At 46.8% G+C, this 19360-nt stretch overlaps 1 protein-coding gene across 5 annotated transcripts in view; it reads right to left on the bottom strand.

Annotated features, from left to right (window-relative positions):
* Positions 1-19360, bottom strand: part of NELL2 (neural EGFL like 2) — a 1115698-nt gene that overhangs the window by 796554 nt on the left and 299784 nt on the right. For all 5 annotated transcript variants that reach the window (XM_078674276.1, XM_078674273.1, XM_078674277.1 and 2 more), the window contains exons 6-7: positions 9773-9845; positions 9536-9618 (exon numbers count right to left, since the gene is read on the bottom strand). In XM_078674276.1, coding sequence (XP_078530402.1) covers positions 9536-9618; positions 9773-9845 — 156 coding nt within the window. The remainder of the gene's footprint in view (positions 1-9535; positions 9619-9772; positions 9846-19360) is intronic.

The raw sequence follows: 19360 nt of genomic DNA, 5'->3' as shown, positions 1-19360 counted from the left end.
ACTGTAGTACAACATGCATTGTACAATGGTATGCGCTGTAAAAGGCTATATGCTGTAGAAGTTTATGCACTATACAGGGATGTGCACTGTACAGCATTGTGCGCTGTAAAGGGCTATGTGTTGTAGAGGACTGCATGTTGCAGAGCGATATGCGCTGTAAATTAATATGTGCTTTAGATTGGTATGCATTGTAAAGTGATATGTGCTGTAGATTAGTGTGCGTGCTAGAGTGGTGTGCGCTGTAAATAGGTGTGTGTTGTAGAGTAGTGTATGTTGCAGTGCTCATTGTACAATTAGGTGCGTCGTAGAACAATGTGCGCTTTAAAGTGTGCATTGTAGAGTGCTGTGCGTTGTCGAGTGCTATGCATTCTACAGGTGTGCATTTTTTAGAGTGGTGTGCGTTCTAGAGTGGTGTCCATTGTAGAATGCTGTGCATTGTAGAAAATGTGCGATGTACAATACTATGCGTTGTAGAGTGGTGTGCACTGTACAATGGCGTGTGCTTTAGAGCAATGTACACTGTAAAGGGGCGCACGCAGTATAGAGGCGCATGCAGTATAAAGATGCATGCAGTACCCAAGTGCACCCTGTAGAAGGGTGCATGCTGTAAGAAATGCGCCCTGTAGAGACGTCTGTGCTATAGAGGGGTGCGCGCTGAAGTGTGTCATGCTGTACAGGAGTGTGCATTTTACAGTGGTGGTAGAGGCGTCTGTGCTGTACAGTGATGCACGCTATAGTGTTACACGCTGTACAAGAATGTGCATTGTACCGGGATGTGCGCTGTAATGGGATGTATGGTGTAGAGAGATGCGCAATGTAGTAAGGTGCCTGCTGTAGAAGAGTAGGTGTTGCAGGCGTTGTGCACTGTACAGTAGTACACGCTGTAAAACACCATACGCTTCAAAAGGCATGCAGTGTAGAAGGGCATGCGCTGTAGAGAGGTGCACACTGCAAAGGGGTACGTGCTATAATGTTGCGCACTGTAACAGGATGTACGCTGTAGAGGAATAAGTATTGTAGTAAGGTGCGCATTGTAGAGGGGTGGGCATTGTAGGAAATTTCCACTATAAAGTGGTGCACACTGTCTAGAGGTGCACGCTGTGAGGGCGCATGCTGTAGTAAGATGCGCGCACACTGTAAAGGAATGTGCAATGTAGATTAGTTATAGAACAGTGTATACGTAATAAGTATTAATAACGTGTAAATGAATTGTACTTTTCTAACAATATGGCATATTAATTTGAGCATTAGTTGGTTTGTAAGACTGTTTGTGATTTAAAAACTGCGTGGTCATAGACTGCAATACAGAATAATAATGAGAATGTGAAGTTATTTTGTTTAAGTGAGATTGCAAAAGCACTTAATGAATAGGATGGAATTGCTAATATACCTTTCAGTTGTTTGAGCTTTTATTTTGTGTTTCTTTATGTATTTTGCAGCCGTGAAAGCGTAAACTGCAACACATAAAGAGAATGATATCTTAACATTTTTTGTTCAGAAGAATTGTAGTTATTTTTAAAGGCTATTTAAAACACACCTAATGTTCTAAGTCCTTTTAAAGAAAAATTAATGTCTGAGTTACATGTACGCAGTTTAAAAACGCTTTGTTTGTGCTAAAATGGCTTTTATGTTATAAGAAAGTTTCTACGAATATATAGCATCTAAATGGGCAAATGTTGTCGTTTGAAACAGTTTCGTGTGTCCAAATTGAAGCCAGCTGTCCATGCATGACTGAAAATGAAACTAAATGTGTAAGCACGGCTAAGAACGAAACTAAATGTCTAAGCAAAAACATATTTTGCAACAACAGGGAAGTGCCATCTCGATGTAAATAGCTGTATGCCTTACAATTGTTTAAGCATTTGCCCTTCATTGAAGCTATATGTGCCTTACTTAACAAACGTATTGTTGTTTTAGAAAGCTTTTTTATTGTCTCAAGAATTAGCTTGTAGTATGGTGTATGCTGTAATAGATGGTATGTGTTGTAGTGGATGTCTGCTGTTGAGTTGTATGTAATAGAGCGATATGTATTGTTAAGGGCAAAGTACATAGTAGTGTAAACTGCAGACTGGTATTGAATGCAAAATGCACATTGTTGTTAAGTGCAGAGTGCCTATTGTTAAGTGCAGAGAGCAGTTTGCTGCTAAGTGCAGGGCACAGATTGTTTCTGAGTGCAAAGTGCAAATTGTTAATGAGTGCAGGTGCAGATCGCTATTAAGTGTACAATGTTAAATGCACAGTGCATATTGTTGTTAAGCGCAGACAACAGATTGTTACTGAATGCAAGGTGCAAATTGCCACTGAACACAAAGTGCAGATTGTTGCTGAGTGCAGAGTGCTACAGCGCAACGCTCCACTCTACAGCGCAGTGCTCCACTCTACAGCGCAGCGCTCCACTCTACAGCGCAACACTACACAACGCAGCATTCTGCTCTACAGCGCAGCGCTCCACTCTACAGAGCTGCATTCACTCTACAGTGCAGCATTCACTCTACAGCGCAGCGCTCCACTCTACAGCGCAGCGCTCCACTTTACAGCGCAGCGCTCCACTTTACAGCGCAGCGCTCCACTCTACAGTACAGTGCTCCACTCTACAGCACTCCACTTCACAGCGCAGCGCTCCACTCTACAACGCAGCAGTCCACTCTACAGCGCAGAATTTCCCAGTATAGCACTCCACTCTACAGCGCAACGCTCCACTCTACAGAGCAGCGCACCACTCTACAGCGCAGCGCTCCACTCTACAACGCAACACTACACAACGCAGCATTCTGCTGTACAGCGCAGCACTCCACTCTACAGCGCAGCATTCACTCTACAGTGCAGCATTCACTCTACAGCGCAGCGCTCCACTCTACAGCGCAGCATTCACTCTACAGTGCAGCATTCACTCTACAGTGCAACGCTCCACTCTACAGCGCAGCATTACAAAACGCAGAACCCAGTCTACAGTGTAGCACTTCATAGCCCAGCACTCCACTCTACAGCGCAGCACTATACAATGCAGCACTCCACTCTACAGCGCAGCGCTCCACTCTACAGCGCAGCGCACCACTCTATAGCGCAGCGCTCCACTCTATAGCGCAGCGCTCCACTCTACAGCGCAGCGCTCCACTTTACAGCGCAGCGCTCCACTTTACAGCGCAGCGCTCCACTCTACAGTACAGTGCTCCACTCTACAGCATTCCACTTCACAGCGCAGCGCTCCACTCTACAACGCAGCAGTCCACTCTACAGCGCAGAATTTCCCAGTATAGCACTCCACTCTACAGCGCAACGCTCCACTCTACAGAGCAGCGCACCACTCTACAGCGCAGCGCTCCACTCTACAACGCAACACTACACAACGCAGCATTCTGCTGTACAGCGCAGCACTCCACTCTACAGCGCAGCATTCACTCTACAGTGCAGCATTCACTCTACAGCGCAGCGCTCCACTCTACAGCGCAGCATTCACTCTACAGTGCAGCATTCACTCTACAGTGCAACGCTCCACTCTACAGCGCAGCATTACAAAACGCAGAACCCAGTCTACAGTGTAGCACTTCATAGCCCAGCACTCCACTCTACAGCGCAGCACTATACAATGCAGCACTCCACTCTACAGCGCAGCGCTCCACTCTACAGCGCAGCGCACCACTCTATAGCGCAGCGCTCCACTCTACAGTGCAGCGCTCCACGCTAATACGCAGCACTACACAACGCAGCACTCCACTTTACAGCACAGAACTCCCCAGTATAGCACTCCACTCTACAGCGCAGCACTCCACTCTACAGCGCAGCGCTCCACTCTACAGCGCAGCGCTCCACTCTACAGCGCAGCGCTCCACTCTACAGCGTAGCGCTCCACTCTACAGCGCAGCGCTCCACTCTACAGCGCAGCGCTCCACTCTACAGCGCAACACTAGACAACGCAGCATTCTGCTGTACAGCGCAGCGCTCCACTCTACAGTGCAGCATTCACTCTACAGTGCAGCATTCACTCTACAGCGCAGCGCTCCACTCTACAGCGCTCCACTCTACAGCGCAGCACTCCACTCTACAGCGCAGCGCTCCACTCTACAGCGCAGCGCTCCACTCTACAGCGCAGCGCTCCACTCCACAGCGCAGCGCTCCACTCTACAGCGCAGCACGCCGCTCTACAGCGCAACACTCCACTTTACAGCGCAACACTCCACTCTACAGCGCAACACTCCACTCTACAGCGCAACACTCCACTCTACAGCGCAACGTTCCAGTCTGCAGCACAGCGCGCCACTCTACAGCGCAGTGCGCCATGCTCCACTCTACAGCGCAGCACTACACAACACTCCACTTTACAGCGCAGACCTTCCCAATTTAGCCCACCACTGTACAGCGCAGCATTCCACTCTACAGAGCAGCACTCCACTCTACAGCGCAACGCTCCACTCTACAGCGCAGCGCTCCACTCTACAGCGCAGCGCTCCACTCTATAGCGCAGCGCTCCACTCTACAGCGCAGCGCTCCACTCTACAGCGCAGCGCTCCACTCTACAGTGCAGCGCTCCACTCTACAGCGCAGCGCTCCACTCTACAGCGCAGCGCTCCACTCTACAGCGCAGCGCTCCATTCTACAGCGCAACACTACACAACGCAGCATTCTGCTTTACAGCGCAGCGCTCCACTCTACAGCGCAGCATTCACTCTACAGTGCAGCATTCACTCTACAGCGCAGCGCTCCACTCTACAGCGCAGCCCTCCACTCTACAGTGCAGCACTACACAACGCAGCACTCCACTCTACAGCACAGAACTCCCCAGTATAGCATTCCACTCTACAGCGCAGCACTCCACTCTACAAAGCAGCGCTCCACTCTACAGCGCAACGCTCCACTCTACAGCGCAGCGCTCCACTCTACAGCGCAGCGCTCCACTCTACAGCGCAACACTAGACAACGCAGCATTCTGCTTTACAGCGCAGCACTCCACTCTACAGCGCAGCATTCACTCTACAGTGCAGTATTCACTCTACAGCGCAGCGCTCCACTCTACAGCGCAGCACTCCACTCTACAGCGCAGCGCTCCACTCTACAGCGCAGCACTCCACTCTACAGCGCAGCGCTCCACTCTACAGCGCAGCGCTCCACTCTACAGCGCAGTGCTCCACTCTATAGCGCTCCACTCCACAGCGCAGCGCTCCTCTACAGCGCAGCACGCCGCTCTACAGCGCAACACTCCACTCTACAGCGTAGCACTCCACTCTACAGCGCAGCGTTCCAGTCTGCAGCACAGCGCGCCACTCTACAGCGCAGCACGCCACAGCGCAGTGCTCCACTCTACAGCGCAGCACTACACAACACAACACTCCACTTTACAGCGCAGACCTTCCCAATTTAGCACACCACTGTACAGCGCAGCATTCCACTCTACAGAGCAGCACTCACTCTACAGCGCAACGCTCCACTCTACAGCGCAACGCTCCACTCTACAGCGCAACGCTCCACTCTACAGCGCAACGCTCCACTCTACAGCGCAACGCTCCACTCTACAGTGCAGCGCTTCACTCTACAGCGCAGCGCTCCACTCTACAGCGCAGCGCTCCACTCTACAGCGCAACACTACACAAAGCAGCATTCTGCTCTACAGCGCAGCATTCACTCTACAGTGCAGCATTCACTCTACAGCGCAGCGCTCCACTCTACAGTGCAGGGCTCCACTGTACAGCGCTCCACTCTACAGCACAGCGCTCCACTCTACAGTGCAGCGCTCCACTCTACAGCGCAGCGCTCCACTCTACAGCGCAGCGCTCCACTCTACAGCGCAGCGCTCCACTCTACAGCGCAGCACTAGACAACGCAGCATTCTGCTCTACAGCGCAACGCTCCACTCTACAGCGCAGCGCTCCACTCTACAGCGCAGCGCTCCACTCTACAGCGCAACACTAGACAACGCAGCATTCTGCTGTACAGCGCAGCGCTCCACTCTACAGTGCAGCATTCACTCTACAGTGCAGCATTCACTCTACAGCGCAGCGCTCCACTCTACAGTGCAGGGCTCCACTGTACAGCGCTCCACTCTACAGCACAGCGCTCCACTCTACAGCGCAGCGCTCCACTCTACAGTGCAGCGCTCCACTCTACAGCGCAGCGCTCCACTCTACAGCGCAGCGCTCCACTCTACAGCGCAGCGCTCCACTCTACAGCGCAGCGCTCCACTCTACAGCGCAGCGCTCCACTCTACAGCGCAGCGCTCCACTTCACAGCGCTCCATTCTACAGTGCAGTGCTCCACTCTACAGCGCTCCACTCCACAGCGCAGTGCTCCACTCTACAGCGCAGTGCTCCACTCTACAGCGCAGCACGCCACTCTACAGCGCAACACGCCACTCTACAGCGCAACACGCCACTCTACAGCGCAACACTCCACTCTACAGCGCAACACTCCACTCTACAGCGCAACACTCCACTCTACAGCGCAACACTCCACTCTACAGCGCAACACTCCACTCTACAGCGCAACACTCCACTCTACAGCGCAGCACAACACAACACTCCACTTTACAGCGCAGACCTTCCCAATTTAGCACACCACTGTACAGCGCAGCATTCCACTCTACAAAGCAGCACTCACTCTACAGCGCAGCGGTCCAGTCTGCAGTGCAGCGCGCCACTCTACAGTGCAGCGCGCCACTCTCCAGCGCAACACTCCCCTCTACAGCGCAACACTCCACTCTACAGCGCAGCACTCCACTCTACAGCGCAACACTACACAACGCAGCATTCTGCTCTACAGCGCAGCATTCACTCTACAGTGCAGCATTCACTCTACAGCGCAGCGCTCCACTCTACAGTGCCGGATTCACTCTACAGTGCAGCGCGCCACTCTCCAGCGCAACACTCCCCTCTACAGCGCAACACTCCACTCTACAGCGCAGCACTCCACTCTACAGCGCAACACTACACAACGCAGCATTCTGCTCTACAGCGCAGCGCTCCACTCTACAGCGCGGCATTCACTCTACAGCGCAGCATCCACTCTACAGTGCCGGATTCACTCTACAGCGCAGCGCTCCACTCTACAGCGCTCCACTCTACAGCGCAGCGCTCCACTCTACAGCGCAGCGCTCTACTCTACAGCGCAGTGCTCCACTCTACAATGCACTACTCCACAAAGCACACTAGTCCACTCTACAACACACCACCCCACTATACAGCGCTGCACTCTACAACGCAGCACTCCACTGTACAGCACAAACAGTTCCTAACATGCTCATTGTATTGAAAACACACACATTATTATTGTAGTTAAACACAAACACTTTTTTACGGACTAATTATCGAAAACACCCACTTTTCAACACACTTGTATTAAAACACGCACATTATATTAAAAAAACCCATTAAAAAAAATTGTATGCAGAAGCTGTTTGCACACAGTCGGCAAGGGGAAACTGAAACTGACATGTTCTTCACAAACCAGCCTGCAACAAAGTAACAAAATGTAGAACTGCTCGTGTAAAACTGAAACTGACATGCTCTTCACAGTTGACGCGCGCGCGACCTAATCCAAGTCGAAGATCTGCGCGTTCACATCTCTTGTCTCTTGTCTGTTCCCCTTGAGCCCTTGAAAACTGAAATGATCACAATAAGTCTCGCAGCGACGGATCGCTTTCGCGATCCGGTTCGCAGGTGCGAGACCTAAAAAGGAGCCAGGTGTTCATATCCTGTCAAATGGAACTCCATAATGGTTGCACAGCAGGGGGTGCATACGGGTTGTACAGAGAGCACTTTCCACATTATTGCACGCATGACATGCCAGAGCTCTTCTACATTGCCACATTCTGGTTGTATATAAAAAAAAAGTGGTGGATGGAATACTTGACTTAATCTCAGCTTCAGGTAATTACTCGGGCCACATCCCAGTTAATCATTATTTTTCAAACCATGCCACCTCCCTTTGGACCTAGCCATATGCAAATCAGTCTTGACCCTACTCCAACAGGAACAGTCCAGTCTGAACTGACAGGCCGGGGCTTCCATGAACAAGAACACAGGCAACCCAGGTTGTGGCCTTCTGCTACTCCCAGGAGGCATTTTCCACCAAAGCGAGTATTTCCTATCTTACCACAACTTCATTCTTGTGACAGAAGCAGGGACAAATAGACCGAAAAGGGAGATGCAAAATGTCTGCCATTCTAGGGGGTGGCGGACAATTAATGCTCCTCATGGGAACATAAGCCTTTGGAGGGTTGGAAGCCTCCCATGATTCCTCAACCACCCATCTTTATCAGCTGGTCGAGCATGTCTGCATATCATGCAAGGCCCACAGACACATCGTCTTGCGGGGTTTAAGAGTAGGACCGGACGCCTACAGCCTGCAGCATTCTAACTGACTGGCTCTTCCACTTGGATGCACACTGTAGGGTGTGTGCGTGTGTGTGCTTGTGCTGCGCGTGCGTGTGTGCGTGTGTGTGTGCAGACCTGACCTTCACCCCTCGTTCGGAACAACAAACACAATCTCGCATCGAGCGTCGTGCGATATACGTAATTGGACCCTTGTACTATTTATAGACACTCATAGCATTCAGATCCAGCCATACTGCAACATATCGGTGCTATGGAAACACCTCAGATCATTATAAACAGTCAGATTTGTCTGAATGCATCCCCTCGCTTCCTGCTTTTACACCATATGCTTGTAAGAAAACAGTGACCAGACCATTGCTAAGAGCGGTAAGATTCCAGGTGAAGGGGGTCAGTGCTTAAATTTGTGCTGGTGGCTTCCGGTGCTCGGCAACGACACTTTATTGTCAATACTGGCACTCATGACAGCTGCCACATGGTGAACTGTTTGTGTAATACAGAGATGAGCACAACAAGAGTTGATTATTAATTAAACAGACATTTAAACAACTAACACCTGCGCCCCCCACCCCCCACGACATTCTTATAGTTTTGGGGGGCGTCGTACAGTCTTAATTGTTACATTTGTAGCTCTGTGATGGTTAATAGCTGTGTTGATACTATGATTAGCTGCACTGGCAGGGGCAAGTGGTGGTGGAAGCTGGGTTAGCCTCGTGAGGAAGGCCCTGGCACTTATATTTTGACAAATAGGGCACTGTAAGGGGTGTTTAAATTCGTGGACCTAAAATAAATGTGATTATGTGAAGGATAATACTTTAGAACTGTTTGCATGCGAACCTTCCTAACCCTTCCAGCGGCCTTTATATTTTACAATTGCAGCCACAAGGTTGAGCTTGTCGCTACAATCTCGCGAGGTTATTGGAACACACTGCGCTCACAGCGTCCTCGAGCGGTGTTAGCCGCGGATTCCGCTGACGTCAGCCCTGTAAACCAGGTAACCTGCCTCGCTCCTGTTTATTGAGTCATTTATTATCCAGATGGGAAGCGCATGCATATTTATGAGTCTCTTCTTTTGTGCCAGGACTGAGGTTCAATTTGCTGCTGTATCGCGAGACAAATGCTGCGGTATAAATAGGACACAAATTGAATATCTGCATGCGCAATTGAATTAGGCTGACTGGGCCCGCAATTCCCTCGGGGCCGAAACCAGTTACCTTGGCAGATGTTTTGGCCAGAATGTCTTGCAGCTCCATGATCTTCTGCACGAGCCCGTGGAAGTCGTTGCAGGTGGGGCACGCTGGAACGACAAAGATTACAACAGTTGGCATCTCCTGCACGTGCAGCTTGAAAGTCATTGCGCTGACGCTGAAAGTCACGTCACGGGTGACAAGACAGAAATAAAAGCAGGAAGCGCAGCGGAGATGCTCTTCCTCAAGTACTAATGGACTTACTGCGATTAAGATCCGGGCACTGGGAAATAAATCCTTGCGGCATGACAAGTAATTGCACGTCTTGCATTATGCCCTGCAGGCAAGCACAAAAATGATGGATGCGTTATGCTTTTATATGACAAAATTATGCTACACAAGCTCAAATTCTCATGTAAAACATTAGAATCAACAAGAGTTATTGCACAAAAAGTGATTAGTATGACAGACTGCGTTATTTCCGGAACTGCACATCTCATTTCTTAATGTGCAAATAAAGAGTATATTAGATAACCGTAATTGAGCGCACCTGCGGGGATACTTTTCAAACCTAGCACAGAGCAAATTCTATTTGTACTTATGATGCAGTAGCCCGGAGACCAGTTTGTTATTATACAGATGTCTTCTTTAAATGTTGTTTCCTCCCTGTCTCTCGAATCCCTGTGAGCGGCAGCTCTACGCTATTCTGTTCTTTGATGTGCGATATTTCTGCATGTGCTCCCGTGGCCGTCTATACCTAACTGCCACCCATGCACTCCCATCTATACCGACTTTCACCCATGCAATCCCATACCATCTATATTTGCCACCCATACACTCCCATCTATACCGACTGTCACCCATGCACTCCCATACCATCTATATTTGCCACCCATACACTCCCATCTATACCGACTTTCACCCATGCAATCCCATACCATCTATATTTGCCACCCATACACTCCCATCTATACCGACTGTCACCCATGCACTCCCATACCATCTATATTTGCCACCCATACACTCCCATCTATACCGACTGTCATCCATGCACTCCTATACCCATCTATACCCAACGGGCACTCATGCACTCCCATACCATCTATATTTGCCACCCATACACTCCCATCTATACCGACTGTCACCCATGCACTCCTATACCCATCTATACCCAACGGCCACCCATGCACTCCCATACCCATTTATACCTAACTGTCACCTATGCACTCCCATGCCAGTCTATGCTTGATTGTCATCTATGCACTCCCATACCATTTATGCCTGTCATCTATACACTCCCATACCCATCTATACCTAACTGTCACCCATGCACTCCCATACCCATCTATACCTGTCATCTATGCACTCGGATACTCATCTATACCTACTTGTCACCCAGGCACTCCCATACCCATCTATACATTACTTTCACCTATGCACTCCCATACCCATTTACACCTGACTGTCACCCATGCACTCCCATACCAATCTATGCCTAACTGTCATCTATGCACTCTCATACCCATCTATACTTAAACTATCGTCTATGCACTCCCATACCATCTATACCTGTCCCCCATGCACTCCGATACCCATATATGCCTGTCATCTATTTACTCCCATACCCATCTATGCCTAACTGTCATCAATGCACTCCCATACCCATCCATACATGTCACCCTTGCACTCCCATACCCATCTTTACCTGACTGTCACCCATGCACTCCCATACCAGCCTATGCCTAACTGTCATCTATGCACTCTCATACCCATATGTGCCTGTCATCTATGCACTCCCATACCCTTCAGAGCTGGGTCTGGTGGCTCAGTGGACTAATGCCTCCACTGCAGGGGCATGTGTTCGACCTCATGGTCACAGGTTCAAATCCCAGCGGGTCCTCTCAGCCTTTCATCCATCTGAGGTTGATAAAATGAGTACCATTGAGTTGGGTAACAAGAAACATCTGTTATTCAGCACCAAGATACCTCCGGGTGAACGTGCATTTTACAAATACACATGTTATGTTATGTTATCTATACCTAACTTTCACCCATGCACTCAAATAATCATCCATACCTGTCATCTATGCACTCTGATACTCATCTATACCTACCTGTGTGCCCTGCACTCCCATAATCATCCATACCTAACTGTCATCTATACACTCCCATACCCATCTATACCTAACTGCCACCCATGCACTCCCATACCCATCTATACCTAACTGTCACCCATGTACTCCCATACCCATCTATACCTTTCACCCATGCACTCTCATACCTATCTATAACTAACTGTCACCCATGGACTCCCATACAAATCTATACCTAACTGTCACCCATGTACTTCCATACCCATCTATACCTAACTGTCACCTTTGCACCCCCACACTGATCTATATCTCACTCTCTATGCACTAATATACTTGTCAGTACCACACTACCATCTATGCCCTGCCATATTAACCTATACCTCTGTCATCTATGCACTCCCACACCTATCTATTCCTCAGTCATCTACACATGCATCAATACCTCACTGTCTCTATGCACTCCTGTACTGATGTGTACCTGGCTATATTTTATGGCCTGCCATATTAATCCATACCTCAGTCATCGATGCTTTGCTATACTCATAGATGCCTCACTGTCATCTACACCCTTCCATCTTCATCTATACCTCATTCATTGATGAATTCCCATAATCATAGATACCACACTGTCATCTATGCCCTCCCATACTCACCTGTACCTCCAAATCTACACATTTTATACTTCCTGTACCTATAATCCTCTGTACCTTACTATTATCTATACCTTCCCAAACACATCTATTCCTCATTGTCATCTGTGCACTCCAATACTAAGAGATACTCTACTGTCATCTTTGCCTTTCCATACTTCTATGTACCTCACCATCATCTATACGCACCGTACTCATCTGTACCCTACTGTCTTCTAAGCACTCCTGTAGACATAGATACCAACTGCCACCTATGCACTCCATAGTCATTTGTAACTTACTATCTTCTGTATATTCTTGGTGTGTCTTTTATCATTATGCAGAACGTTGAATATATCTGGAGCCTGGATCATGCTCAACATGGATGGTGATTGGGAGTCACCATGGGGCGCAGCTGCACCTTCTTGTTTATTCTTTTCCAGTGACTAGCGCTGCACGTGTTATCTCTACTCTCAAGAGCCATGAAGAGGCAGGAGAGTCACTGAAAGCTTCAGCCAGGTTCGAGCCAGATGCGTGGCTCTGGCTCAGCTCGAGGTCCTCCTGGAACCTTGAGCCCAACATAAGCTGAGCTTTCACAGGAGGCAAAGTGGACTGGTAGCCACAGCTGCCAACAATGCACTCCTGGCTTTAGCATCCTGTGAATCGAGGCAAAACTCACTGTCCTAAAAATGAAATGTGTAACATAGTCTGTGCCTGTTGAGATGTGTACCTATGTCCTTTTGCAAAGTGTGTGCTATATAAAATTGTCAAAAATAAAACGTGGATTAGTACTCCAAGATTTATGGAAATATCATTAAACTTTGACGTCTGAAAGACAAACCCATCTATCTAGTGGCTCTATAGATCAGTGTGAAGTTGGAAAATTTGCAATCAATCGCAGCTTCCTTGTTTGACCAAATTGTGTGAACCTAGGCAAATACTTTATTTCACCGAGCTTCCTGAGTTCAGGATGCGTGATGTACAAAAACCTCTCTTGTGCTTGATTTAATAGCGTATAATGTTTTTCCACCCATAATAAAAATGTAGGCCACATTTAGGGTCACACCACAAGTGACTTACTACCTAGTTCACTAATAGCATTGTCACCAGGGCGGTGACCGAAATGCTTCGCAGTTCATGCTTAAAAACGCTCAAAAAGGCGCTCTTTTAGAAACACCTCTCAATGCAAAGATATAATGTAATGTACTAAGGTAAAACTCTTTAGTGTGTTAAAGAAGTACAATTTCAGGGACTTTGAATATGCCATATCATATTCTGTGCGTTGCATGATTCACATGCCCAATAGTTTCAAGGTTGTCCGAGCCAGAGCTAGACTTGGCTTGCCTCTGGTACAGTTCTTCCTGTTAATTTGTGGGCCCGCCCACTTCTGGAGCCATAAAAACTAAATAAATAAATGAATGAACACATTTTCTTACTTTTGTAGTTTCCTCTGTGTGCTCTTCTGGAGCAAAAGCACTAGTTAATATTATTTTTATTAAAATTATTATTCCTGTTGTTATTGTCGTTGTTTGATAAAAAGGAAACTTTTGAGAGTCGGAAGCTGAACTATGTCAGCAACACTGCGATGTCACGCGAAGTCGAAGAGTGTGACGTTACTTCCACTAAGCACATGTTATAGGTCCAATCAAAATACATACAAAAAGGCGTCATTTTAAACATACAATGGTGGTGGTCAGCAGACACTCCGGTCTGTGTATCATTAATCGCTAGCAATGTTCAACACTTGTCTAGCTGAAAAAAAACCATATTCAATGCACAACTTAATGATGCGTCAACAAAGTGGCGTCAATAGCGGTGTGTGAGGGATGCAGGCCTGCCATCTGGAGGAGACCCGTTCCTCCCTTGTGGGGCGTCTTGTCGCGCTCTCCCTTCGGCCCGGCCGTTTACTGTGTAATTAGCCGCCACTTTGCCGTTTTGTTCTGAAAGCGAAAGGCTGACATGCCAACTCTGAGCTGCACTGTCCCAAAGAGGCGCCAGCTGTCTGGCCCATTTATCCTTGCCGGCCCTGCACAGTAATCCGTCCATTCCACTGATTTGGTTTTATTATTATGCCAACGAGGGCTTCTAAAATAATTGTTTTTAATCTCAAAGAACAAGGCCGCTTGAGAGAAACTATCGAAGCTAAAAATCACTACAACTGGTCATCACTCACCAGCTCCCAGAATTCGAGCTGCTTGGCACATTATGAGATCGATAAAAACAGTGCTTTGCCGCGTGCTCAGCCGCTGTTCAAAATACAAGTTTATGGCCATGCTTTGCTTTTACGTTAATTGTGTTTTCGCTTTACATATTTCTGCCAGCTCATATGGAAAGAAGTTATTAACATTCCAGTACAGCATTGTGCTTACATATTTCTGAAAATGCTCTAATGGCGCTTCAGCAAGCTGTTCACTGTTGATTGGAGCTGTAAACCGAGGGTGGGGGCGGAAGGGACGGAGACGGCGAGAATTCACTGTAAAGAACGGGGGCGGCAGGACAGCAACGAAAGCCATCCAGATCTATGCGACTTTCTTAAGGGAAGGAAAGACGCAAGCGAAGAAAGAAAGGGAGACAGACAACGGGGAGGAAATAAGGTGGACGCATTACCCTGATTCTAATATTCAGGTTAATAGCATCCTTTGTGGGAGAACTGGAGATCGAGAACAAAGCATCACATTTTCACCCAGAAAAATAAGTCACTTGGGTTTCTCTTGTCTTGATGGTGTAGACAAGAAGACCCGAGGCAAAAAGGAAGGGAGAGAAAGAAAGAAAACGAGGCTGAGAGATGTGGAGAGTAGTAGGGTGATAGAATGGAATAGCGAGAGGAAGGAAGAAAGGAAAGAAGGGAAGATGGAGGAAAGTGGTATGGAAGGAAGAAGAATGGAAAAAAGAAATCAAAGAAGGAAGCAAGAAAAGGAGGAAACAGGAAACTAATGCAGCGAATAAAGAAAGAAGTAAAATGATGGAAGAATGGAAGGAAGGTCGGTAGCAAAGAAGAAGATAGCATGGAAAGAAGAGGCAATAAATGAAGGAAGCAAAGAAAGGAAAGAAGACGACAGAATTAATCAGGTAAAGAAAAGAAGGCATGAAGAGGGGATGGTAGCAAGTGAAGGAAGAAGGCAAGAAGGAAGAAAGGAACACTCGAGAAAGAAAGTAAGGAAGGGATGGAGGAATGAAGCATGGGAGATACAAATGAATGAAGAATGGAAAAGGGGGAAGGAAGAAAGTCTGGAGGGAGAAGGCATGAATGAAAAAACTGGACGTAGAAAAAGCATCACATGAGTAGCTTTTATTTTCAGGAAACATGTTAAGCACAGGGCAGTGCGGGGCTTATTTAGAATTTGGCAGATACAAACCAAAATTGGAAGATGTCTAGTCCACCCTCTTTAGAATGAATGCCTGCTCAGGAAGGATATCAGCCAATTTTTGGCAGACGTGCTGCATCTGCCAAACTCTGAATACTTCCACTCGCTTCTTATTGCTGAAGGAACAAAGCTGAGGATAGAATATACAGCTTACATATAAGAACTCTTCCTTTTATTAATAACAACGCAAGATGACAGACCTCCGTGTGGTTGTGGCGCTCACTAATTCCGGTCTAAAGTTTACTTGGTGTACCTATCTGTTGGTGCTCATGGGAAAAGGAGTCATTCACCCCTCAAAACTTGTAACCCAAGGGGATCACAAAACAATTTCTACAAGGCCGAGCACACACACAATATCATCCATCAGTTTTAGCAAAGAAATATAATACACAAGACATTATACAGTTGTTTGTATTTTAACTTTCTTTCTTACTTTAGTGCAGCCAACACGTGTTTTGTCGCCCGGAAGTAACCCATGAGTTCCTCAGGGCTAATTGTCATTAAGGTGAGCGGTCAACCTTTGGACCGGTTATGATTCTGTCCCGGCCAAGAAGGCAGGGAAAAAAGGATTCTCAGTTCACATGTAATTAGTGTCTCTTCAGTTAAATGCTATATCAACTTGCGTAGCCGTAATAATTGGTCCGAGTTAGTTCCACATCAGAATAAAAGAAGGTACGTACTTTCGTGCTTAGACGTGTTTCTGCATCTCTCACCGGAACCCAGTATGGCCTTTGATTACCTGCCTTCTTGGCCGGGACTGAATTATAACCGGTCCAAAGATTGACCGCTCACCTTAATGCCAATTAGCCCTGAGGAAGTCATGGGTTACTCCCGGGCGACGAAAAAACACGTGTTGGCTGGACCAACGGAAGAAAGAAAATTAAAATACTAACAACTGTATACTTTCTTGTGCTTTATATTGCTTTGCTAAAACTAATGGATGATATTGTGTGTGTGCTTGTAGAAACGCTTCCTTTTATATTTTTATCCGCGTCCTCCTTTCTCTATTGAGATCAGGAAAAGGATGCACCATAAGGAATCTAGAAAAGGACTCGTAACACAAATTTGCATCCCTAGTATTGACCTCATCAGTTTCCCCCATTGCCCCCTTAGCTAATTTTTATCTAGTATGTTTGCTATGCTCCAATAGTCAAGAAGTCCTAAGTGTCGAGACACATAACAAATCCCCCATTTTATTTATACAATTTTATATACAGCCCACTAATTATTCACTGAAGGCCCGGAGAGGAGCCGGAATAATTAAGGGTAGAAAGTCAAGTAGAAACATCAAAGGAGCAATGAAAGTGACAGGAAAAGGAAAGGAATGGGGATTTGAGAGAAAGAGGGATAGCCTTTCAAAGTGAATTATCGATAAGTAAAGAGGGGGTGCACAAAGTCAGGTACTGAAGGATGACTTCAAGCACTAACAGAAAATGCTGGCCTCTGCAACCAGTTTCTGAAAGGTAAAAGGAAATGTTTTATTCTGAGTTCATGCCACGTTTGATAAGCCCCTTTTACCTAAGTGTTGCATGGACACCATTCCTGGTGGCTATCTGAAGGTCTACCAACAGGGATGACCATATTGTCCACAAAGTAAAGAGCTATCCCACGTGGAGGTGGCAATAGGGATAAGGCTCCTTGATCAAAGGCATCTTTATGCCTAGTATCCATAGAACAACGCGATATCCTATCTATCTCAAACAATTTTTCACACCTATTTTTTTTCAGTGTTCAGGTGAAAGCAATGTTTCTAAGCTGCCTTAAAATAGCTGGTGAAAAATGTAATCCTAGATGAATAATGAAAAAGCCCTCACACAAACAACAGACTGCGAGAGAAAACAATACACCGTCGCTGTGGCAACATGCTTGCATACATGTCATAATCAAGAATAAAATGATCTGAATACTATAATTTCTATATTTTTGGCTCACTGTAGCAAAACGAATCTCACACTCTGGTCTGATAAGTATTATAAGCAAACACAGAGGCAATGGATAAATAGCCAAGTCCGTGATTTGAACCCCTTATTGACACCTTGGCCACTGTCTTGTAATTAACGCTACTTCACATTAGATATTCCACAGAAATATTATTGAAATCGCAAAGCATGAAGTACTATAACAGTATGGCTACTTATCACGGAGCAAGCAATGCATAGGAATGAAATGGACTACGTACGGTCTTAGGACCTCACTCTCATGTCTCGTGCTCCAGATCCCAACTTTCAAGAACATATTATGTCATGAGTTCAGCTATATTACAGAATTACTTACAAGTGTCTTGTTTTCAGGGCAGGCTCAGCAAAATCCTAGACATTGCCATCTTTTTGTGGTTTTTGGAAAATTAATATGTGTTTTTGAGGTTCTGTCCAAAGACAGCTTTGGCTGCCTGTTCGCTTAGACCTATTGTCTACAATACAGTTTATAGATAGGGCCTTTAGCTAGCTCCTAGCTCTTGGTTGGATTATTTTCTTGTCTATTTCAGTTCTCTGCTGCCTATTTGATAGCTGTCCTCCAATTTGTTACACCCCGCTATCATTTCTTCCTAAGACTGTTTGGATGAGATGAGTTGTACCCTTCCCCTGCTGAGGTGTGCAGCCAATTTTTAGGTCGAGCCTGGGCAGCGCATGCGCTGCTGCGAGGCATGCATTATTGGAGTAGGCTTTGACGCCCTGCCCACTCTCCGTCCATATTTTTAATTGACTTGTTTGATTGTCCTTCGTAAACACTGGCTTCCAAGTCGTTATCAGGTTTGTTAGTCCCTCCTTGGTAACGCCTTGTCTGCATTTGTTACCTCCCATAACGACTGGACCTTTTACTTGTCTTGTTACACAGTCTACTTTATCTTGGCTGTGAGCACTATTTTGTTTAATGATTTGCCCCTATTCCAGCCACTAGGTCGGAGCACGCCACCCGCTTTTATTTTACTTACTAATGGCGGTCTGCTTTAATTATAGCGGCCGCGTTTCTTACTTTCTTTATTATAGCAGCGTGGTCCGCTTTAAGTATCACAGGTGCACATACTTATTTTTTTTTAATGTATTTTTTTTGGTTTACTGGCGCCCGCATCTAAAGAAAGGGGCGTGGCTGCTATTAAAGTGAAAACGCGGTATGGGGCGCTTTTACAAAAAAAAATCTGTTTGTCAACTTAACAAACTGATGCTTTTTTTTGGTCAAACTGCCCCATGCTGTGTTTTCACTTTAATGTGGGCCACGCCCTTTCTTTAGACGTGGCTTGTCTAAAGAAAGGAGCACGGCCTCCATGAATGTGAAAGCGCCAAAAGGGCGCTAGTAGGCAAATAAATCCTTTTATACCCCTACGCGGGCTCTCCGCTCTGCTAGTTCTGTACCTTGCCCGCACCACTAGGGTGCGTAGGAGCAGAGCGGGGGGACGCTCATTCAAGCACAAGGCTCCGCTACTGTGGAATTCCATCCCCCTACATGCTAGGTCCAATGTGAAGTATCAGCTTTTCCGAAAACAAATTAAAACTTGGCTATTTTCCTCCATCCAGGCCCAGAACTGCTGACCACCTCTCCATTCTTTTTCTTTGTGTTCGCTAGGCTCCGTTGTGGGTTCGTCTGCAAGCGCTGGGACGGCCCATTGCTGGGGTAGCCATGCGCTATACAAGCCAAATTAACATAACATAACATAACATAACAAATATTTCCAATGCAATAGATCTTGCATTTACGAGAGTTTGACCTATTGCATTGCCAATAGCTCAAACTCTTGTAAATGCAAGACCTATTGCACTGCAAATGCTT

Source organism: Lissotriton helveticus, chromosome 1_1 (assembly GCF_964261635.1).
Source record: "Lissotriton helveticus chromosome 1_1, aLisHel1.1, whole genome shotgun sequence".
In the NCBI taxonomy this organism is placed as follows: Eukaryota; Metazoa; Chordata; class Amphibia; order Caudata; family Salamandridae; genus Lissotriton; species Lissotriton helveticus.
The sequence above is the reverse complement of the archived record's forward strand: the minus strand, read 5'-3'. Positions and strand labels throughout refer to the sequence as shown.